Source organism: Triturus cristatus, chromosome 1_1, assembly GCF_964204655.1.
Source record: "Triturus cristatus chromosome 1_1, aTriCri1.1, whole genome shotgun sequence".
Taxonomy (NCBI): Eukaryota; Metazoa; Chordata; class Amphibia; order Caudata; family Salamandridae; genus Triturus; species Triturus cristatus.
Window position 1 is genome coordinate 31887657 of NC_140579.1, and position 25149 is coordinate 31912805.

The 25149-nt window shown below is 43.9% G+C and overlaps 1 protein-coding gene across 1 annotated transcript in view; it reads right to left on the reverse strand.

Annotated features, from left to right (window-relative positions):
- Positions 1-25149, reverse strand: part of LOC146869242 (complement C4-like) — a 550923-nt gene that overhangs the window by 336311 nt on the left and 189463 nt on the right. The window contains exons 9-11 of the mRNA XM_085646117.1: positions 24577-24709; positions 13361-13476; positions 5125-5295 (exon numbers count right to left, since the gene is read on the reverse strand). Of these exons, the coding sequence (XP_085502243.1) occupies positions 5125-5295; positions 13361-13476; positions 24577-24709 (420 nt within the window). The remainder of the gene's footprint in view (positions 1-5124; positions 5296-13360; positions 13477-24576; positions 24710-25149) is intronic.

Consider the following 25149-nt stretch of genomic DNA (forward strand, 5'->3'; position numbering starts at 1 on the left):
TGAGCACTCCTGTGTGGGTGCAAAAGCCACTGTTGATTCTTGGATGGAGACGACGGAAGGAAGGACAGCGGTCTCATTCTGATAGTGAAGCTGAAAAAATCAAAAATCATCCCCCTCCAGCTGCCCAAGCAGAAAGCCAGTGTCCCCCTTTTGACGTTCACTAATCCTTGAACTTTTTTTATATTTATTGGATACGAAATACTTTTTACATTTTCTGCATCCCTTTATTGTTCATGCTGCCAAAAATGCAGTTGGTCTACGTGTGTGCACCAGTCTCTATCTCCAGGTCATACAACAGTGTGGTTCACCGCCATCAAGATAGCAGGCAAGCCAAAAGAAAACTTCACAGAATATACAGAAGAACAGTGTAAGAAAGTCACGCAGCGATTAAGGTCTGAGAAATGTGCAAACAAAGCAATACCTTGATCTAGAGCCGACGGGGGGAAAGAGGGAAAGTGAAAGCATGGCATGCGCGCGTTACTGAATTTCACAGAATAAACAGAAGAACAGTGTAAGTAAGTCGCGCAGCGATTAAGGTCTGAGATACCTTGATCTGTAGCTGACGGGGGGAGGGAGGGAAAGTGAAAGCGCGCCATGCGCACGTTACTGCTGACACCGTGCAGGGTCCCTGGGAGCTTCCGAGATGATCTGGAGCCAACGGGGGGAGGGAGGGAAAGTGAAAGGGCGCCATGCACGCGTTGTGCTAAAACCCCGCAAGCCGTACACGTGCACATTGTCTGTCCGGGCACGTGCACATCTCCTGTCCCCCTTCGGAAGCTAAATCGACAACAATAGATCTCGCAAGCATGCAGCGCATGTGCTGCGTCGCTAGGCGAGACCTAAAAACAGTGAGAGCGCATGTTTGGCACTTCGTACGCACTTGTCATACAACTTATGAGTATCCCCTCAATCCTCAATTATTTAAAGAACTCTGACTTGCAATGTTAACTCAACTTGGTTGGAACGATGGTGCTATAAAGATCATTGTTGTGGAGGGAGGTTGCATAAAACAATGGATAAATACATTGCAAGTTGTCTCGTTCAGCTCCAAAGTCGACTTCACAGGAACAAATCCAGCAAGAATTTCCCCTTTAGAGACCACCACTGGCAGGTAAAGCTCATTTTATAAAGCAATGTTTTCGAGTTAGTTCACTCTCCTAAAACGCTTTTAAATATCGGATGAGGAGGGACTGTCTGGAGAGAGGTAGGGTGATTACTCGTGGCTGTCACACGTGGTGACTGACTGCTCTCTGGCCTAGGGGTGGAGATTTAAGGTCAAGAGTGTCAAACACATCGGTTCCAGCAGCTGCTTTTCTTGATTTCTCTGCTAAGAGTCAATCTTGGCTCCTATTAGCATAGGCGCTGGAGCGGTGGGTGCGGGGGTGCTGCATATCAAAACAAGCATTTGCAATGCAATAGGTCTTGCATTTGCGAGAGTTTAAGCAATTGTAATCGTAAATGGTGATGTCTTTTATTCATGTATGAAAAACCAATACGTAACTACGTAAATAAAGAGGCATCGTCATTTACAATGCCAATTGCTCAAATTCTTGCAAATGCGAGACCTATTGCATTGCAAATGCTTGTTTTTGTATTGTTGTTAATCCGTCCCCCACCAAAATGCCTGGTAGCCAGTCCAGCCCTGCACTTAAGGGGTGCCAGTGTCCAGTTTGTAATTCCATGCGGCAGAGCGTTACCACTTTCCAGGTAAGAGAGTATGAGGGCTTGAAGAGCACCTCTGAAGTTGGTTCTGGAAAAAAAGTATGAGTATTTTTTTAGAAGAGAGAGCTGTTACAAGGCCACCTTTGTTTTTTGACAATGTGTTTCTTTATGGTGAGGGCGGTGTCTACGCTGAATCCAAGTGACCTGGGGCCAGATGTACGAGCATTCACTTTTGCGAGTCGCAAATTGCGTCGAATTGCGACATCACAATTTGCGACTCACAAAAGTGAATGTACAACAGTGTCCCAGACACTGTTTGCGATTCCCAATGGGGTCGCAAATTTCATGCCCCATTAATATTCATGAGTTAAGTGCAATTTGCGCCCCCATTGGGAGTGGCTAGAACTCCCAGGGATGGTGGCCTGCTGTGGTCAGCAGACCACCATGTCTGTGACTGCTTTTTAAATAATGCAGTTTTAACACAAATGCAGCCCGTTTTCCTTAAAGGCAAATGGGATGCTTTTAAGAAAGAAAAATTAAACTTTTCAGTTTAATTTTTTAAGGGCAGGCCGGGTGAGGAGGGATTTCGACAACAACGAGGGGAAATTATTTATTTATTGAATTTTCCCATGTGGTCGTTGGTCGAATCGCCCCCCAACCCATCCCCACCGCTCTTACCTGCGCGGGCTGCAGCTGTTTAAATGCTCCTACTTAGAGTTAAGGAAACCAGACCTACTCAAGAGAGTCACAGCTGAGGAACATAAATGGCTATTAGTCAACATGGCATATATTGTAAATCCTCTGTAGGATTGCTGGAAACTTCATGCATGTGTCTACTTACCCTATGAGAAATGCTTGGGTAAGAAGCTGCGAGTGCTTCAAAGAAGGTTTAGTGACAGCCAAGGAGCCCAACGGATTGGCTAGTGACTGCTAAAAGGCCCTCAGGGCCACACGAAGGGCATACTTCCTTTTAAATTACAGCAATTGTAACATTGTAAACAGAGAGGATACCTTGTTACCTCTATGTCGGCTGAGTTTGATACATGTGACAACAAAAACATTAAATAAAAAGAGACGATGCAATTTTCTCAGGTGAGACAACTAAGTAGAAAATCATTAAGTAAGTGGTTTCAGCAGAAATCCTAAAATTCAGGCACAAGATATGAAACCTGCTGCTTCAAGATGCATTTTATAGAAACATCAGGGGCTACACCAGGCTTGTTTTCCTGGTTGCAGAAGAAGTGCAAGTACTAAAGGGCCAAAGGTGGGGTAAAAACATTGTGTGAAGACTTCAAGTTAACTAGCCTCAGCCAATGAAACGCACTACTAACAGTGGCAACAGCCGAGCTTCTCTAGGGCCAGGGAGGAACAGACAGGCTTCCACAAACTAAAGGGGGTTTCAGCAACCCCTTTTATGCATGCTTCTGTCCACCACTGGGTAATGGTCATGGTGCTCACTACATCAGGTCAGGTTTTTAGGTGGCAGTCTGAGAGGGACACACTGGCTAATCAGCGGACGCAAGCTTTCAGTGTGCCCAGCCTGTGCTTGGCGCTTTCGAGATACAGAATTTGCAGGGCTGCCTCTAACTGGCCGACTGTTCTAGAGCATGACCCTGTCAGCTGGGCCTTGAGCTCATCCTTGAGGTCCAGAGATAATCATCACCACTCTGAACAGTATCAATCAATCAATCAGGATTTATAAAGCACGGCTAATCACCCGATGGGGCATCCAGGTGCTTGCAGGCCCAGGAGGCTTTTTCGAACAGCCAGGGTTTGAGGGCCATTTGGAATTCCGGAAGTGAGGTGATGGTCCAGAGGTGCGTGGGGAGGCTATTCCAGGTCTTTGCTTCTATGTGGGAGAAAGAGCATCTTCCACTTCTGCTTCTGTAGATGTGGGGAGAATGCGCAAGTGAAAGGGAGGCAGAGAGAAGTCTTCTCGTTGGTTGGTGGAAGTTCAGGTGGTGGTTAATGTAGGCATAGTACAGCTTCTACTCTCCTGAAAAGGACACAGCACTACGACAATTACCTCATCATGGTATAGTTTCCTTTTCTCAACTGGTGCTGCAGAGTTTTATTTGGAATCCAAAATTAATACTAACTCGATGCTATGGAGGGAGAGTACGGAATTGAAGCCACTGGTGCTAATCAACGGCTCACTCAAAATGTATGCCATCCTCAAAATGTATATCCGCATCAACCTGAACAAGAAGCAGCTTCAGCTGTATATCCTAGGTTTCTTACACTGAAGGAGGAGAAGAAACACACGGTTAGAAGGAAAGGTATTATGAAGTCACAGACCTGACATCCCAAGTTTCAGCCAGTGTGCTTTTCCATGGCATAGTCGGAATGTGGAATGCAACCCAGAAACCAAACAAGGTTAACACTCCAATGGGGCCTTTGAGGCACAGTTTCAAATGCTGCTGCAAGCTTGGGGAAGATGCAGTGACCTTAACAGCGACCCGCTATCTTATAAAACATGCAGAGTATTTTCACAGATGACACAATTCGCAAAGCACACAATCATAAGCACAACCACACAACAACACACACACTCTGAGTGAAGTGAAGGACTTCCGTGATGAGCGACTGGAACCATTTTAATCCAGGGCGTTGATGAATCCCATCCCTGTGGCATACCAATAACACGAAAAGAAGCCAGTGGCCTCCAAACATTGGGTCCACTGGGAAGAAAAAATTAGCTATGCAGAAGTAAAACATGAGGGACGATTACAGCTGTCTATTGCAAAGCCTTTAATCACCCTCCAACCCAAGAGTGTCCTTTTGCACACATAATGGCCACTGTACACACAAGTGACCAGCCATGGGCAATTATATTCACTCCACTCTAAAATGCAATGTACACTCTTCCTTAGCTACATGTAGCACTTATCTATACCATGATCAGGCTTTTGTCTATCACTCACTGAGTATTAGTGGGAAGACTCTGCTGTACCAAAGTACTACCAAGAGATACTAGTGATATTTGGAAGCAATACAGGAGTCAGATAGCAAAACGTAACACATATGTTGGTTTCTCCTCTTGCACACGTCAAAAAGAACACCACAAGATAGACAAGGAAAGGATTAGACAGTTATTCTATGAAAGTGTAACAGAGTATAGCAGAGAAGTTCTCAATTGGAGTAGTTGTCAACAGTTGATTAGGTGATGGTTAAACAAGCAGATTTTAGTTCCATTTCTTATTGACTGGTTGTCTAATTAGTATGATCCTGGACATATCACTTTATCTCTATTTTATAGCAATGGGGCATGGTTTGATTTGCCTTGTGATTTACATCTACTCTGGCCCTCACCAAAGAGAGAAGACAAGACAGTAATGGCTGTATGACTAAGATGATCTTGGTACAAAACTCTAGAGAGATGAGCCCTTCCTCTTAGCTCTTACTAGTGATCCACCAAGCCTGTACGTTCTTTAATAATAACCAAAGACAACAGACACTCACCGATACATCCAGTGTCTTGGCAGTAGTGGGTGTGTTGATGTAGTGCTCCAACACTCCATTCTGATCTGATTTCTGAGTTGCCAGGGAATGCCAGGGGGCTCCATTTGTTTGCATGGCCAACTTCACAGGGATCCCGGCAGCCACGGAGCCATCCGTGTGAGATACCATTGTCTGGTAAATGACACAAACAATATGAAACACGTCATTTTGGTCAATGGCAATGAATTGTGCCAAAAAAAGACAGGAACACACTGTCATACTTCTGTTGCATGTACATTACTGCACTCAATAACAAGCACAGACTCCAGGTAGAATCTACAATACTAGAGACACAGAAGGGGCTCATGGCTCACTAGACTGTCTATAAAAACAGGCGAGGCCTTCTCCATCCTTCAATAATCATCATTCATACCTCGCAGGTCTACCACCATTAAACCATCATCGGTCAAAGTGGGAAAACCCATGACAGCAGGTGCTGCTGAGATGGAATCACTCCCCTGCTAAACTCGTAGATGTTGGTCCCAGATCTCGAGGCACAAGATGGAGTTCCAGTAGAGTTATCAGTTCCAAAGACCAGAAATTCCATCCAGTGGCTGCTCAAATTGAGGGAGTTTTTTTGTTTATGCTGGTCCACTGGCAAAACCTGGACTGAAATTTCTTAAGGCTGGAGTCTAATGTCACCATCATTTGAGTATCATCTGCATAAGCCATCATTGTGACTCAGAAGCATCAGATGAGGATGGCCAATGGCATCCAACAGGGTGGGGCGAAGGAAGTACTCCTGTGGAACCCTGTATCAGAGAGAACCTGAAGGGTGGCAATTGCACCGCATTGTGATTTGTTATGAAAGGGTTCTGCCATGGATGTCTATTTAAGTCTGGCATTGGCAGATGGTGTGAAAACCATGGAAAAGGAGGTGGCAGAAATCAAGAAGGATAAGTACTTCTCAGTCTTCATTTTCTAGAGCCCACCTGAAATGGTCAGAATGGCTAGAAGGGCTGTTCCGCCAGAGGCCATAAACCAATTGTATAGGTTTGAGAAGATTGTAGAATTTAATGCAATGGGAGATTTGATGATTCACCTCGAATACTAATACTTTAGCAGGGAACTGGAAAAGGGAAATGAGTCAGACATGCTAATCAGAGAGGGATCAGCACTGGGCTGTTCAAAAGGGGGGATACCAAGGCTCTCATCCAGTCCAAATGAAATGTGCCAGAGAGGAATATCAGACGTCAGTGAACAAAGTGCCAATGTTATGAGTGACTGATTAAGAATGTGAGGTGTGCGGAGATCAAGTGGAAATCCTGAATGCGTGATTTGGCTACACTTGCAACACCGCACATTGCCTATTCCCAGATTGGTGGTGAGGCAAAGTGGACACAGAAAACATCCATGTCTGTAAGAGAAGAGTCAATGGTTTTAATTTAAAAAAAAATTAAAAAGTGGACCGTTAGTTATAGAACTAGGGAGAGGTGCAGAGTTTTCACAGGAATTGGGATCTGTGAATTCCTTATTGAGTTTAAATATTTAACCAGGAAGACTGTTGAGGGCCATAAAATGTTTTACAGTATAAAGGATTTGTATTTAATAAAAAATGTGAAATAGATGGGAAGATAGTTTCTCCTCAAGATGCATTATAGTTTTATTGGACTGGCTTGACAGCGAAGTCACCACCAGATAATTATGCGGGTATCACTAGAGAGGGGCTTTGGCTCTGCCCACATGTTGGGAGCTGGGAGTATATGTTTTGACTGGGCAGAAGTTGTGTGCATCTACAAAATGTGGTTACACTGCACACAGTTGTGATCATTTTGTTTATGTAACCATCTGACTGAGCTTGAACTTTCAGGTGCATACATGACATTCTGATGCTATTAAAGTGTCTTAGATAACTAAATCATCAATGGTGTTTTCCCTGCCAGCAACACATGTTGGAGGAGGGCAGTCATTCACCTACATGCATGTTTAGCTCTGGCTCTCCAGTGCATTCGAGCTTTTGACCTACACCAATATTATTCAACAGTTCTTTGCTTCCACACAAAAGCATATTCATCCCCATGCAGTTTATTTGTAATGCTTCATATTACCATACCACATTCCTTTATAGGCAGAGTTATTGGCATTGCCAATACACTATAAAAGTAGAGAAGATGGGGCCGAGCTCAACTGTGAGTGGCAGAGACAAATGAAGGTTAAATTCAAGCGTATTTATATATATATATATATATATATATATATATATATATATATATATATATAGATATATATATAGATAGATAGATAGAGATATTTACACATATCTCTACATAGATTTATATATGTGTATGTGTGTATCTATCTATCTGTTAAAATTAAAGTCGAGAACTTATGAAATCTGTAGAAATACAAAAAATACAATCCACAATGCAATCTGGTACTCTTAAAAGGATTTTCCACTGGTAATCCAAACTGGAAATGGTAATTTAATTGATAATTGTTAATCACAAATGAAAAACAGTATTCACAAAAGAATGTGTCAATCTCAATATAGTAGTGAAACCATAACTGACTGACGGACTGCACGTGTAAAGCACTGTTTGACCTGTCAGCCATAAGGTGGTCTTCCCCAATACTCTTTGCATCCACTGCTCTTATTTTGCAGAATTTATTTTTGCTTGCCTTAGGACTCTGTAATGTAATTTAAGGTGGATTTGTAGAGCACAGCTTGTCACCCGTGAGAGCATCCAGGCTCTGAGTAGGTGAGTGTAGGCGTGTGGTTAGGCTGGGCTTGGGTACAGGAAGTCTTGAGGGTTTTGCAAGAAGACTAATTGAATAGTCAGGTCTTCAGCTTCTTGTGGAATTCAAGAACTGAGGAGGAGTCCCTGATGTGTAGCGAGAGGTAATTCCAGGATGTTCTGCTTCTGTGGATGAGTGGTGTGTGTTTCGCTGAGAGTGATGCTGAGCGAAGTTGTCTGGTGGGTTGGTGGAAGTGAAGCTAGTGTTTGAGGTATGTGGTATGTGGGTTCTGTGTTGTGTACTGGCTTGAATGCGTCATGAGAGATTTCAACTGGCAGCACGTCTGGATGAGGAGCCAATGAAGCTTTGTGAGGAGTGGTGTGGGTTCAACGTGGGAGGTTGAGGACGAGTCTGGCGGTAGCAGCATTTTGGATGGTTTGGCGTCTGTGAAGAAGCTGGGTTGGGATGCCGGTATAGAGTGCGTTGCTGTATTCCAATCTGCTTGTGATTAGGGCCTGCGTGATGGTACGTCTGGTGTCCAGTCGGAGCCACTTGAAGATTTTACATAATATGCAGAGGGCGTGGAAGTATGAGAAGGTGACGGCATTGACCTGTGGCGTCATGGCGAGGTTGATGTCCAGGATGTGGCCTAGCTTTCTAGAGTAGTGGGTTGGGGTAGATGTAGGTCAAATGTTAAGTGGATCACCAGGTGGAGTCCCAAGGTGAGGTCTTATTCCCAAAGACCAGCACTTCAGTTTTGTCTGTTTTGAGCTTGAGGCAGTTTTCTTTTATCGAATTGCCAGCACTTGCCATACATTGTTTGAAGTTTGTCTTGGTGGTGACAGTGGCATCTCGAGGGAAAGAATGAGCAGGGTGTCATCAGCGCAGGAAAGGATGTTGATTTCATGGGAACCTGATGATGTTTGCCAGAGGAGTCATGTACATGTTGAAAAGCGTGGGGCTGAGTGATGATCTCTGTGGGACACGGCAGATAAGGTCCTTTTGATTCTAAAGTGAACAATGTTAGTCTGACTCATCGTATTCTTCAAGAGAGGAAGGAAGCTATCCATTTCAGCGCTGGTTCTTGGATTCCCACTTTGAGTAGTCTGGCGATGAGTATGTGATGGTTGAGGAGGAAGAGGGCGATGGTCTGTCCATGATCGAGTATTGTGAGTATGACATCTTTGGCAGCGATGAGGGCTGTTTCGGGTGCTGTGGTTGTTTTGGGATCCTGATTATGAGTCGTCCAGGAGCTTGTGGCATTCTAGGTGGTCAGAGAGTTGTCTGTTGATGGTCTTCCTGATGACTTTGGCTGTGAAGGGGAGAAGCGAGATGGAACGATGTTTACTGAGTACTTCGGATTTGGCTGAGGTTTTTTTTTGAGGAGGGCAGTGACTTCGGCATGTTTCCACCTATCTGGGAAGGTTCTTGAGAGAGGTGTTGATGATGGCAGTAAGTGCAGCGCTGATCGTGGCTCTTCCGAGGTTGTAGATATGGCGGGGGCAAGGGTCTGTGGGAGCCACGGAGTAGACTGTCAACATCATTGCTGCAGTGTCCCCGATGGATAGAGGATTCCATGCTGTCAGTTTGTCGTCTTTGGTTGATGAGGTTAGCAGGCTAGGAAGGTCGATGAGGGGGTAGCTGGGGTTTGAAGTGGCTGTGGATCTTGGTGTTTTTTTGTGGAAGAAGCCAGAGAGGTTGTTGCAGAGTTCTTCTGTTGGGGTGAGGGTGTTGGCTGCTAATGTTGGGTTGGTGATTTCCTGAACAATGGTAAAAAGTTCTTAGCAGTGTTTGGAGCTAGATTACATTCTCAGGATAAGGGCCTTTTTTGCCCTCTTTCACTTGGTGATGAACGTGTCTAAGTGCGGCCTTGTAGGTGTTTCTTGCAGTTGTTCCTTTGGTGGTTCTCCATTTCCTTCTGAGTTGTTTGCAAACCTTCTTGGATTCTCTGAGGTCATCATTGTACCAGCTGGATCTTTTGGGTTTGGTGTTTTTCAGGGGTGCCAGGGTATTGGCGAAGGTGGTGATCTAGTTGTTGAAGTTTTTTGTGTCAGTGATGAGGACGTTAGTGGAGTCTGAGTAGTTTATTTGGAGGGCATTGAGCCATTCTGTTTCTGTAACAGTCTTCCAGCTGTGTCTTGGGGTGTTGCTAGACTCCATAAGGGTAGTTGGTGGCCCTATTAAGTGGAAGTAGACGATGGAGTGGTCATCCCATGTGAGTGGAGTGATGTGGCTGACTTTAACTTTATTGCTGGGAGATAGAATGGAGTCCAGGGTGTGTACGGCAATATGGGTAGGGTTTTGTACACGCTAGGTGAGGCCGGTGTCTTGTAGACTTTCGAGCATGCCCATGTGATGGAATCTGTAGGGATGTCGAGAGGAAAGTTGAGATTGCCTAGAAGTATGATGTTTTTGGTACACGTGGTGAAAAATTCTGTGAGGAGGTCCAAGGCGAGGGTGCCTTTGATAGGGGTTGTACTGTCAGTTTGAAGCTTGAAGTGCACCTGTTCCATAAAAGTGGCTTGTGGATTGGTGTGAGAGGTGTCTCTGTGGATGATGGTGAGTCCTCCCTGTGGTTTATGGGGTTGGACCTGGTGCAGGATTTTTTCCAGCGCCGATGTGGGGTTGAGTCGGGTTTTGGTGAGGAAGAAGAGGTCCTGTGCATGGGAGTCGATGAGGTCCCAAATCTCGGTGGAGTTCTTGCGGAGTGATCATGTGTTGATTGTTTGTGAGTGCTGTTGTGCGGGGTGGGTGTGTGGTGCTGTGTGAGTGCGGGTCTTGAGTTCTGACTTGGTGAGATATGTGGTGTGTGTCATTGGTGGGAGTGGGTGTGTGTACGCAGGTGAAGTGGCAATGCAAGCAGGCAAAGGGGCCAACCATGGACTGAGCTGAGGCGGCAGCTTTCGTGGCAGCATCCAGGGTTAAGCAGGTGGATTTTCCCGACGGTGTAGCTGCATGAGGAGTTTGGACCAGGGTTCCTGGTGCTGGGTGTGGCCCAGGCATGGACTGGTGCCGATGGGCTTTCCTCTGACGCTGCAGCCTTCATTAAGTAGGACCTTGGAGAGTGGGAGGAGCACTGAGGGTAGTGGGCGTACTAAGCAGGAGTGGGAAAGTCTGTCAGGGAGAGCAAGAAAGTCTGGCGTGATTAGCAAGATAAGAAGCAGGATCGGCAGAGCAAGTCTGAGGGTGGGTGGGCAAAAACTGTCAGAAGAGACCACAATGCAAACCGGAGCACTGAAAGGAGCAAAACATGCAGAAACAAGTGGTAAAGAGGAAAAATGGATACAAAAAGGAGCAGTTAAACTGAGATAGAACAAACAGCACCGACAAAGAAAGAGCAGTTACTGAGTCAGCGGCAGAACAAGCAGTTAAATAAGAAAAACGGCAGGAGACAGACACCAACACGAGTCAGAAGGGCAAGGCGAGGGCACACTGAGCAGACGAGTGACACCAGGGCCCCTACTATGCACCCTTTACCACTGCTAACCAGTGCTAAAGTGCTTGTACTCTTCCCTTTAAACTTGGTGAAATTGGCTTACACACAATTGGCACATTTAATTTACTTATAAGTCCCTATTAAAGTGGTGTGCCGTACCCAGGGCCCGTGGATTAAACGGTATTAGAGAGCCTGCTGCACTTATTGTGCCACCCACTTTCTTAGCCTCTTAAAACATGATATAGGCCTGCCATTGCGGCCTTTGTGTGAAGTTTTAACTGCCATTTCAACCTGGCAAAATAAACCTTTTCCCAGGCCTAAAGCTTCCTTTTTTCCTATAGAGAAGGGTGCAGTGTATTTAAAAAGTTGCCCATGTACTTTTAAGCTTATTACATTAAATGAGTGATAACCTTTGCTAAGTAGCAGGAAGAAATTCATGCCTGGTGTCTAAGAAATTGTAATTGAAATTGCAGGAGGACCATTAGAAGTAGGATTGGGAAGGAGGACTGGGGGCTATTAAGGCCAGTGGAACTAGCCTCAGAAGACCCAATATATGAAGGCCAGACAAAGGAGTACTAGAACTAAGACCAGGACTACATGGCCCAACGTGACCAGTATCAGAAGGATTAGGAACAGGCATATCAGGGGACTAGATAAACCAGAGGAGACAGACCAGGGGGACTGATGGGCGAGAAGTAGGATGAGAAGGATGAAAAGGTCCAGTACAGGGAGCCTGTGAAACGGGAGACCTAAGATCCAAACAGCTAGGGGCGGTCAAACCAGAACCAGGAAATACAGGGCCAGGAAGTTCTTCGACTAGCATGAACTGAAGACCAAGAAACATCAGAACTAGAAAAGGCTAGGTTGATCTGTGACAGGACAAGTTCTGGCAGAGCCATACAAGCAAGGTGCAGGAGGACGAGGGCCAAGACGACCAGGATCAGATTGAAGAGGTTCAAGTCAATCAGGACCTGAGGGGGGTTAATGGTCAGCATGTCCAGGAATAAGAAGGACAGGGATTTGGAAGACCATGGGGGGCAATGCCAAGGGTGCCCAGAAGACAAGGGCAAGAGGACTACGTAAACTAAAAGGATCATGGCAACGAGGACCAGAAACAGAGCTAAGAGGGTCATGAAGATCAGGACCTAGGGGACCAGGGATCCAAATACCAAGTGTGCCAGAGCTAAGAGGATCAGTGGCTCCACAACCAAATGGAAAAGGAAGCTCAATTCACAGAGGCCCAGAGTATCAGGGCCTGGCATACCAGGACAAGCAGGACTAGGATCAGGAAGAAAAGGAAGCTCCCCCTCCGGCTAGAGATGGCCCATCCTGCCAACATCTAGTCTCCTCTGTGATACCGTTGAATACACAAAAGCCAAATGCCGGCTACACCTAGTCATGTGACCCAGGAAACAGACTGACGGTACTAAATGGTTAGGACAAGAAAATGCAAACTTACTAAAAGTGGCATTTTCAAAATTGTGACTTAAAATCTGACTTTCTGTATCATTTAGGAGGGTTTTCAATTACAATTGAAACTCACCTTGACAATATTTTTGCTCTCGATATTCTTAACATTTTAGCGGAGGGAAGCAGTAGCCTCATCTGTTGAGGTCCCAACAAATTCATGATGGAACAGAGCCAGAGTTACTGTCAATCAGTGGGATATATCCATGCTTATCCAGATAAAGACAATTGAAACTCTCATGGTGTCAGAAGTGGGTGATGTGCTTGTTGGCTGACCTAAAGTATTGGTAGTGTTTTCCATGTAATACTTATTTCCCACCATTCTCTAGCATGGGAAATAGCAAGCGCTTCTGCCTGGGCCATCTTGAACACATTCCTGACCTACTGCAGGACCACCATAGTGTCTCCAATGGAACAGATGTGAAGGTCTGATTACTTGTCTTTATTTATTTACATAATGTGTGTGTGTTCCCTTGCCTATGGCTTTCCCATGATGAAGTAAGACTACATATCCCATAAATCATAGTGATGTGTTCAGTCACCGTGTTTGCCCTCTAATGTTCAGCCTCATCACTCCCAGAAGGAGCCGTGCACTTGTCTAGCTTACGTCATACTCACCTGCACCTTAAAAGACGTTCCCGGAACATAGTACCGCTCAGTCTTCGAAAGGTCCACCACGTAAGGAGACGCCACAAATTTCACAGTGCTCAGCTCCTGCTCTTCGAGGGCCCCAGCTGTAGAGTGAAACAAGGCGTCCAAACTGTAAACACAGCACTTTTAAGCTTTTAAGTTCTATCACAATTTACAGAAACTGCAAAGTCGAGATGCTCCTAGTTTTAGCTGCAGACTGTGAGTCTGGGGCCTCACTTGGGTCCCTCCAGCTGTGCAGGGGGTGTACCATTTAGGAGGCCCCAGTTAACCTAAGTTCCTTGTACATTTGGGTCTGATGTATCAAAGAGTTTGACCCATTATGTGTCTATGGAGAAATGCGTTAATATGAAAGGGCCCTGGCGAGGTGGCTTTAGTCCACAGAATGGGTGAGTTACATGCTCATGACTGAAGTATGCAGTGATCTGCAGGTCACAAGTTGGGATTCCCGCAGGGCCATCTTAGACTTCCATCCTTTTGGGGTTTTTGAATTGAGTAGCAATAAATTGTGTAACAGTAGCACACCAGCCACCATCCCATGTGCTTTCAGATGTCACTGTACATCAGCCATTGCCCATTCAAAGACAAAATGTATCACTGACAGAATATCGGAAACACAAATATCGTGAGGACAGAATATTGTGTCACAAATATTGAGGACTAAAACATCGAGAACGTAAGTGCAAAAGGGTAAGTATAGATTTACTATTCTAAACTCCACATCTACGTATCTTGAAAATATAAGTATCGTTAACGTAAATATATGTGGAATTATATAGAGTAAAACTTTACTTACCTATAGAAACTTACCTTGACAATATTTTTGCTCTCGATATTCGTAACAAGATATTTTGTCCAGTATTTTCTCTGCATACCAGAAAAAATATAACTTCCTTCTAACAGCACAATTGGTCCTTTCTTTAGGGAGTTTGACACAATAATCGCTTATAACACACTCTATTTTCATAACTGTTCTCTGATCACTTGCTATTCAATATCTACTCGACGCCAGTGCTTACTCGAAGAACCCCTTGGATCCAATACTGCTTCCCAACACAATATCCCATTCTTTACCGATCGTTGACCCCCTCTGTCTGATTGGGATGTCATTTACACGCTACTGATACCCTCCAGCCCTCCGTCTCAACGCATTCCTGAGCCAAATACACAACATCCTCAACCCACTTTTATTTCATCAAAATAATGGTATCCTGACTCATGCCGCTGGCTCACACTATGGTGCAGGCACATTCTCCTCTACAAGGACACATCCACAGGGCTGGATGTCACATGCGTAGACGCACTGTCAAGGTAAGCATACACAGGAAGTATACATTTACTATTCTTAACTCCACATCTACTTACCTTAATCATAAATGAGTGGCCAGTATTGTGGTGGATTTATAAACATCCATAATGTGACACAACGCCCTGTCTTCTATCTCTCGAACCGATCTATCTCGCGTGTCTGGAAGTCCAAACCCACAAATGCTTCACTTTCAGTAGGTGTCAGTCAAGGCTCTGTCCCTCGCTCTCTTCTTTTTTACTCCATCTCCTTCGGGGACATCATTTCCTCTTTTGAGCTCTCATTCAATTTTGTATGCAAAATACTACATCACAATGTACTAACCGTCCATAACATCACAATGCATTAACCGTCCATAACATCACAATGCAATAACCGTCCATAACATCACAATGCAATAACCGTCCATAACATCACAATGCATTAACCGTCCATAACATCACAATGCAATAACCGTCCATAACATCACAATGCAATAACCGTCCATAACATCACAATGCAATAACCGTCCATAACATCACAATGCATTAACCGTCCATAACATCACAATGCAATGTAAATGTAAATTGATACTTGTATAGCGCACTACTCACCCGCAAGGGTCTCAAGGCACTTGTACGAATACCGCTGTGGAACCCATCCTGGCTTTCCCTGTGAGGCATCCACTCCTGGGCACCCCCAAGGTGGAGGCCAGGCATCCTTAGCGTTGTGGGGGCCGTTGTGGAGATTAAGCAAGCTATTGCCCAGAGTTGCAGAGTGGGACTCCATGATTGGAATGGCACCGAGGCGAGAATTATCAGGTCCGTGGAATTTTTTGAGCCCAAGACCCGCCGAGGCAGGGAATTGAACCCTGGTCCCAGGCTAGAACTCTGCATCAGGGTCTGCCGCTCTAATCATTGAGCCACACTTCTCCACTTATAACCATCCATAACATCACAATGCATTAACCGTCCATAACATCACAATGCAATAACCGTCCATAACATCACAATGCATTACCCGTCCATAAGATCACAATGCATTAACCGTCCATAACATCACAATGCATTAATCGTCCATAACATCACAATGCATTAACCGTCCATAACATCACAATGCAATAACCGTCCATAACATCACAATGCATTAACCGTCCATAACATCACAATGCATTAACCGTCCATAACATTGCAATGCAATAACCGTATAACATCACAATGCATTAACCGTCCATAATATCGCAATGCATTAACTCTCCATAACATCACAATGCATTAACAGATTATAACATCACAATGCATTAACCGTCTATGACATAACAATGCACTAACCGTCCATACCATCACAATGCATTAACCCTCCATAACATCTCAATGCATTAACTGTCCATAACATAGCAATGCATTAACCGTCCCTAACATAGCAATGCATTAACCATCCATAACATCACAATGCATTAACCATCCATAAAATTGCAATGCAATAACCGTCCATAACATCACAATGCATTAACAATCCATAACATCGCAATGCATTAACTGTCCATAACATCACAATGTATTAACGGACTATAACATCACAATGCATTAACGGACTACAACATCACAATGCATTAACCGTCCATAACATCACAATGCTATAACCGTCCATAACATCACAATGCATTAACCGTCCATAAAGTTTCAATGCATTAACTGTCCATAACATCACAATGCATTAACGGACTATAATATCACAATGCATTAACCGTCCATAATATCACAATGCATTAACCAGCCATAAAATCACAATGCAATAACCATCCATAACATCACGATGCATTAACTGTCCATAACATAGCAATGTATTAATTGTCCATAACATCACAATACATTAACCATCCATAACATCAAAATGCACTAACCATTCATAACATCACATGCATTAACCGTCCATAACATCACAATGCAATAACTATCCATAACATCACAATGCACTAACCGTTCGTAACATCACAATGCATTAACCAACCATAACATCGCAATGCAATAACCGTCCATAGCATCACAATGCATTAACCGTGCATAACATCGCAATGCATTAACTGTCCATAACCGAGCTACTGTTCCTATCACTCATTGACTTTATGCTTGTCTTTGACCCTGTACAGCGCTCCGCTACCTTCTTGCTCTATATAAGTATTATACACATTCAACACAAAATACTACATAAATTCATACATACGGCCCCAAAATCTTTTTTTATTTTCTACTTTTTTGCCCTTCTTCAGTCACATGTATTTAATTGTCCTACTATCATTTGTTTCTAGATTGCTTTACAGTTCCCCATGTGAACCTCCTCTAATTCTGAAGTCCTGTATTTCTCCTCCTCATTGGCACCTCCCAAAACAAAACACAGTCACACATAACTACTACAACAACCTCAGAATAATATCAGGTTTGGAATGTACACAAGAGTCACACAGATATCCCATTCAACATGGCAAAACACCCATCAAGTCACCAGTATAGTACTGCAATACAGGGCTTTTATAATCTGAATAGTTGGCCTTCCACTCTCTTGAGAAGGTACCTTCTACACTCCTTTTTAGGCAGACTCCCACCTCATCCTATCATGCCAAGCTGACTGGATTTCCACCCAAAAACACAGCCACATACCAGGCATGTGTACAAAGCAGTGAATGGTACTGCCCCAACCCTCTCTGGCATCTTATACCAGCTGCACTCCATCCAAGATCCACAAACTCTAGTGTGCTAGTTGCACTTGGCAGCACTTGGCCTCCTCGAGGTTCCGAGCAGTGTATTTATCTTCAAGATCCTCTGCACTGGACCTCACTCCCACCAGTCATTCTGGCAAACTTTTGTTCTCCAGATTTGGAAAAAGTATTAAAATGGAATCCATTGTTACTCGAATTAAATGAGGCAGTGCTGCCCTATTCATCAGCAACTGTAAATGTATTTATTGTTTGCTTATATTTATCATATAGTTTGCCCAAATACTAGACATCGCAACTGATCACTTCGGCTCAATGTTAACCATCTTACCCCCAGTTTTCATGGTATTCGTACTGTTTGTGTTTTTTTAGATGAAATAAATATTTAAACAGCAGGATTCCCAGGGCTACCTCATGACACGCTTTAGGGTGAATTATTGGCTGGGGGTTGTCAGTTCAGTTCAGAAAATGCTTTATTCGGCATGTTTAAACAGCCACATAGCAGACATAAAATAACACACAACATCATACAATAGAACTTTAAAAAATAACAGGATACAGGCCAATTACCCCAAGAGTTATTCAAGTTACCATCCCCGTATAAAGTGCCAGTGCATGATGGGATGAGCAATATAAAACAAATAAAATTGTTCCAATAGACTTTCAATTTATATGGCCAAAGAACAAACATAGCAGCAAGGATACAGCAAAGAAATGCCAAATAAAGTGCAAATCACAATTCTGGGCATGTGCAAAAAGTCGCTTATATTGCTCACTCGCTAAAGTGACAATGCAACTAATAAAAGGCCAAGAAAATTACATGATAATAGATTTCCTGGCACACATACATTTCAAAATATAGGTAGCTGTATAAAAACATATATCTGCACTCTCCAGATTAAACAGTAACTGCATTGCATTCTTTGTAGTCCGAACATTATATTTTAAAAAGATAGGTTTTAAAAAATGACGTCTTAAAAATACATAAAATTTACAAAAAAGCATAAAATGGCAACAACTCAGTTTGGATAAATCATCACATGGGCATAAAATATTACTAGGCTGCCTGGTGATAGGAAAGGACACAAGATGGTGTGCTATTCCAAGCCTTAGCCGAGTGAGAACAAAGCGATGGGATCTTCTTGTGACTTCGGTCAAATATGGCTGGAAACCTTCGTTTAAATTATATTCACCATAAAAGACGTAAGTACGCTGGTTAAGATGAACAGAATCTCTAGATTGTCTCGTATATTGTAAGAAAGACACCTTGAGATCTAATTTAGATATACTGGCAGCTTCCTCGGGAATTAAAAAAGGATCTTGATTAAAAAGGAGCTTGAACCAGTAATAGATATGTCTGAGCCAAGGTATATACAGACAATGGTCCAGCCTTAGACAATCTCTTATTATTCTTTGTGTAAATAAGGTTTCGGTTTTAGACCAGATGGAACGCCATAAAGTCAGAGGGCGAAGGGCTGCAAGATCTTCAATATAGTCTAGCCCCACCTCTCTGTGAATTAATTCTGTGGAAGTTGATGTGGGGGTACACAGTAGACGTCTCAAAAATGAGTTCTCATCAAGTTGGATATGTTTACCACTAAGGGTATGGTGCCCCCAGACTCCAGCACCATATAAAGCAGAGGAGATACATCTGGCTTTATAAATCGAAATCATGTCGTTAATTCTACTATTCCCAAGCTTGGAGGCAAATCTAAACACTCCATTAATGTTCTTTACCATTTTAAGGCGCACATTATCACATTCCTTATCCCATTTTCCATCGCCAGAAAATGTCACTCCGAGGTAGCAAAAACTGGTCACGGATTGAATTTTATTCACGTCCAGGAAGAACGTCTTTTTGGCACCTTTCTTGCTCCCGCAGGTCATTACATAAGTTTTTTCTTTATTAATTAACAATTTCCTATCATCAATAAACCTACAGAAGCAGTTAATTAAACGTTGAAGGCCTATTTGAGTACGTGACAAAAGGACGGCATCGTCCGCATATAACAATATTGGGATGGGGTCGCCATCTACTCTGGGGGCATCTGCGGGGACTTGCCTAAGAATTGAGTCAATTTGATTGACAAATAAAGAAAAAAGCAGTGGGGCCAGAACACAGCCCTGCCTGATGCCTCGGGTCACTCTAAAAAAGGGAGTAGATTCCCCGTCCGGTCCAAAACGAACTTTGCACGAGAGCCTTTCGTATAATCTGGCCAAAAAGTGCACAATATCTGCCGGGGCGCCCATTTCCAGTAGTATTAGCCACAGAATAGAGTGTTCGACCAGATCGAAGGCACTACTAAGATCGGCGAAACATAAAAACAAATTCCCTTTTTTGACCGTGACATATTTACTTATTATAAGGTCGAGGTTCAGACACTGCTCCATTGTACCCATTCCCCTCCTAAAGCCATACTGGACTGGTGAGAAAATGGTATTTTCTTCTGCCCATATCTCCAGTCTATTAAGGAGTATCCTACTCAAAATTTTAATCGATGAGTCCAGGAGTGAGATAGGGCGATAATTTCGTGCCTCGGACCTAGAACCCTTCTTAAATAGGGGGACTATAATAGATTGACCCCAGGTCAATGGAAGTTTACCTTCAATAGCAGCATTAAAAATGCGAGTTAAAATGGGTGCCCAAAGATCCATCTCCTGTTTATATAAATCCACGGGGACAGCGTCTGGACCTGGGGCTTTGCCCCCTTTACTTTTTGTCAGCCCCAGATAGACCTCCTCCAAACTAATGGATAGAGGTGACGATGGCCATACAGAGTTGTAATTATCTAACAAATCTAAAACCAACCTATCGGGATTAAAAATATTAGAAAAATGATCAATCCAATCATTGCAATTTACATAGGATGTTATTTCGGGAATGGCATCATTCTTAAGGAAAGGGCAATTAATTGTCTCCCAAAATAGAGCATTATTATTTGTGTTAGCAGCTAAATTTAATTTATGCCATAGCTCTTCCTGTATTTCTTTTTTACGGACTTTCAGGGAGGTCTTATATTTGAGTTGTTCAGCTTTAATAAGGGTATTATCCCTAGGTTTAATATCCAATGCAGCTTTTAAACTCGACAAAGCCTGTATACAGTTATTGTCGAACCAGCCAACAGACCTGTTTTTTGGTGGCCTACTCCTCCCTGTCAATAAGCCAGCGATAACAGAAATAATTTGATGGAATTTGGATAGCAATATGGCAGGTGCTGTCTCGTTACTTAGGCAGTAGTCAATTTCTGTTTTGCATTTAATAATAACTTCTCCCAGAAGTTTAACCGGATTAATATTAGTCCACTTAATTCTTGGCCCATTTGGTCTCACTGCAACAATATCTCCAATAAAAGTGGTGGTATCTGGATGTACATTTCCCCACGTCAGCAAAGTTACAGAGATACTGTTGTGATCACTTACTGCTTGCTCTGTTACCCATAAATCAGTATAGGCAGTATTGCAGGAGAGAAGTATGTGGTCAATATTAGAGTGGGCACCCCTGCCTGTAAAAGTTGGGCATTTAATATTGCCCTTTTTCAGTGAACAGTCAAGCAACTCTAGATCCAATTTAGCTATCAAATTATTAAGGGAGTTTCCATAATCATCATGAGGGAAATGGGTATGTGGGGAGTCAACATTATCACCCATTTCCCCCAGAAAGCCACAAATCCTTTGATCAACATATTGACAGGCCTGTATATTAAAATCTCCTGCCCACAGTAAAATCGATTGGTTCCTGGAACCGGCCAACAACTTATCTATTTCACAACCTATTTCATAGACAATAGGACCCCTACGTGCGTCAAAAGTGTTATTATATTAGTTAATAATAATTAGATCCTTGCCTGCAACATGCTCCAGTCGTAAATACTGAGCATAAGAGGACACCTCATGGTAAGTATTAGGTTTAAACTGAGTTAATTTAGTTGAAACCATAATTAGGAGTCTAGCTTTAGCCCTTCCTGCTGCCGAATTCACAGCCGATGCCCAATATGTAATATAGCCTTCCACATGGATTGCCTCCTTATACCAAGTCTCTTGAAGGCAAATAATGTCGAACCCTTGTGTAATAAAATCATTCCAGAATGGAGTATTTAACTTTGAACTTAGACCAGCTATATTCCAGGTCATGATGTTAAGACCTACCTCTGGTAATATTACATTTTTAGGTGTTATTTGGCTTGTTATAGCTTTAACAACACCCTCCAAAGGGATACTTCTTACTTCTAGTTGGGTAATCGGAGATGCTACAGTAAACTCCTCCTCGTGTAATATACCAGGTACAACATTTGATCTAGCCCCCGTTGTCTCTTCATTACTGGTAGTGTGATTATTTTGGACATTTGTTACCTTCAAATGGGTGTTTATATCGTCAAATAAGCAGCAACCCAATATACTTTCATCACCCCCCAGTCAATCAACGGACTCCAGGCTACTAAACCGATTTTGCAAGGGGATAGGGTCTATGGGAAAGGGATGTCTGGGCCAATGTCCTTGTAAAGGGCCCCTCCCGTTTCTGCGCACAATTTCCCAACCATCAAATTTGGTGGTAAAGTGACCAGGGGGGTAAAAGTAAGTCAGAGGAAAGGCCTTAATTGACACATCTATTTTAGAGTCATTCCAGTTACAAATATAATCGACTATAGTGGGGTCATCGGAATTTACTAAAATACAGTCCCCCTCTATATTTTTTGTCAAATGACCAACCCATGGCGCCCTCCTGACCATAGTTATCTTGCAGGCTTTGTGCAGTGGAAGTGGTCTATTTTTATTCAACCAGTGCACAACCCTGTTTTTCAAAGTTGTAGGGGACTCAACCTCTTGTTTGCCCAGTAAGGGAACCCCTGTTAAGATAACAAAAAATGGGGCAGCTTCAGGTGGTAGATTTGGTATATTTTTACCCCTTGGTGTCACAGGAGTAGAAGACTTGGCATCGTGCTTATGTTGGGGCGCTTTACATTGAGCAAGTTGCTCATGGTCGGGCATGACCACAGATTTATTAGTTGTAGTCGGGTCCTGATAGGTCATAGACAGTCCTGGCAAGTTTTGTGGGACGGCCAAAACAGTTTCTACTCGGGTGTTATCCGATGATTTACAAGCGCCAGGATGGTCCGTATTGCTTCTAGAGTAGGAAAAACCACTAAGCCTTAATTCAATCTTAGACAAATGATCTTCAATCTTATTTATTCTATCCTTTATAGGTTGAAGAAGCGATCTAATTGCGTCATAGATATTGGACAAATCATAGCACAATCCCTCCCCGCTACTTATAACATTTGCCCCCCCACTAGCAATTTGCACCACAGGTAAAGGGGAAACTAGGGGTGCATTTTTGTTGATCGGTGTAGCCGGTATATGCTGCTCTAGATGGGCATTAGACGATCTGGGACATCTCGAGTGGTTAGCAGGCTTTGGCTTTTTACTTCCTTTCTTAGCCTTTCCACCATTTGTGGGGGTATAACCATGTTTAATTTTAGGGACGGCCCCAAGATTCCTATCTCGCAGTTGTCTAGTGCATGGTCCTGTAGTTGCACTATGTGTAGATGGTAACGGACGGGGTGAACTCAACAGTGATTCAGAGACCAAAGACTGTTCACCCACTGACACTGCAACTGTTCCACTAGGCAATAAATCAATAGTCGAGACATCAGTGTCAGAACAGGGCATTACAGGACTAGTAATGATAAGTGGAGCCGGGGTACCAACATTGGCTATATGACCCAGCGAAGATCTCCTGGCCGCCGCGAGATCCTGGGATACACGACGTTCCAGGAGCGTGATTTCCTGGTCAATCACACAATTGACTTTGGTAATAAATTGGTCCATTGCTCCGGAATAGGGGACTTTTGGAGTTTTCCCTTTCGTGTCTTTAGCTGGCATGGTAATGGCACAAATACGAGTACCAGATGGAATATAGCTTCACTAGACTGCAGACTTACACAGTGAATATAAACTCGATATCTTGTTTAATTGACACCGTGCATCACAATCTCTACACTCTATGCCACACAGGTTTTATAAAGGCAATAAGTAGTACCTGACGGCATCAGTCACATGTACGTATTTAGGGGGGTTGCCCAGTCCAGTCTCTTCCTGGCGATGACGGGCAAGGACGGGCCCGCCCGCGCGCGTCCCGCGCTGCGGGAGCTTCCACTGGCTTAAGTAGGACACCGGCGCGCTAGGATGTCGTCAGGCGCTGCGCCGGTGTCTGAGGGTGCTGGGATTTGTAGTCTGCACAGCCGTTCCCCTCACGGCACAGGAGTTCGAAGCGGTGGGCAGGTAGCAGGATTCCCCACAGGTAAGCCGTTCCCCTCACGGCAATTAATGAAAAGGCAAGGTGAAGCACTTTTTGCTCCTCCGGCGCGTCCCGCGCTGCGGGAGCTTCCACTGGCTTAAGTAGGACACCGGCGCGCTAGGATGTCGTCAGGCGCTGCGCCGGTGTCTGAGGGTGCTGGGATTTGTAGTCTGCACAGCCGTTCCCCTCACGGCACAGGAGTTCGAAGCGGTGGGCAGGTAGCAGGATTCCCCACAGGTAAGCCGTTCCCCTCACGGCAATTAATGAAAAGGCAAGGTGAAGCACTTTTTGCTCCTCCGGCGCGTCCCGCGCTGCGGGAGCTTCCACTGGCTTAAGTAGGACACCGGCGCGCTAGGATGTCGTCAGGCGCTGCGCCGGTGTCTGAGGGTGCTGGGATTTGTAGTCTGCACAGCCGTTCCCCTCACGGCACAGGAGTTCGAAGCGGTGGGCAGGTAGCAGGATTCCCCACAGGTAAGCCGTTCCCCTCACGGCAATTAATGAAAAGGCAAGGTGAAGCACTTTTTGCTCCTCCGGCGGGGGTTGTCATTTTGTGTTTGTTATGTCACTGAGTTATTCTGGTCATGTGAGGTGTATTAGCAGAACTGTCCTGATGTCCATGTTGTTAGTTGGTCCAGAGGATCCTGTGTGTCAGGGTTGAGATGCATTGGAAGTGCTCGAAGAGCAGTGACCCTGCAGGTCAAGACTGAGATCTATCAGCAGAGATTAGTGCTGGCAAAGTACCTAAAAAGTAGTGGTCATTCAAGTCAGTATTTAGGGGCACGAGTACAGCAGTGGACAGGTCCTGGTGCTGAAATAGGGGGTGTACGGGGAGGTATAAATAAATTTGGTGCATTATGGTACTGGTAGTTGAATGGCCCAACACCGCTACTCACTTGCGATCTCCAGCACGGTCACAGCAATGTACAGGTGCCTCCCCTTCAGATCGGCCAGGGACAGGTTGAAGGATTTACAAATGCTTGAAATGCTTTCCCCTGTCAAACTGACCTCAGCTTTCCCCTCCACCAGCTGTTGGTAGAGAAAGACATAGAAAAAAGTAAATAATAAAACATCATTGATAACTAGCTGACCACAATGATAGAAATGTAGATATTGATTGATAGAGCACATAAACAAAAGACATTGATGATTTCCTGATCACACTCATAGATTTCTTTTGATACAATATGTAAGCAAAAGTATTTGATAACTTGCTGATCACACTGATCTATGTTCTCTGATACAATAACTGAATAACCCACCACAATGATGACATCTTGCCACCGCTGTTCCAGAACCTACATTTCTGCACATCTGAGGATAGATAACCCCATAGATGTGGCGTGTCATCTTTAATATCTAAATGCTTATGTTGTATGCATCTTGTTTTGTTTTGGTGTTTTAGGGCATTGTGCACACTGACACAGGCCTGTGCCCTGCTAGGTACATTACAGAGTAATGGAACATAA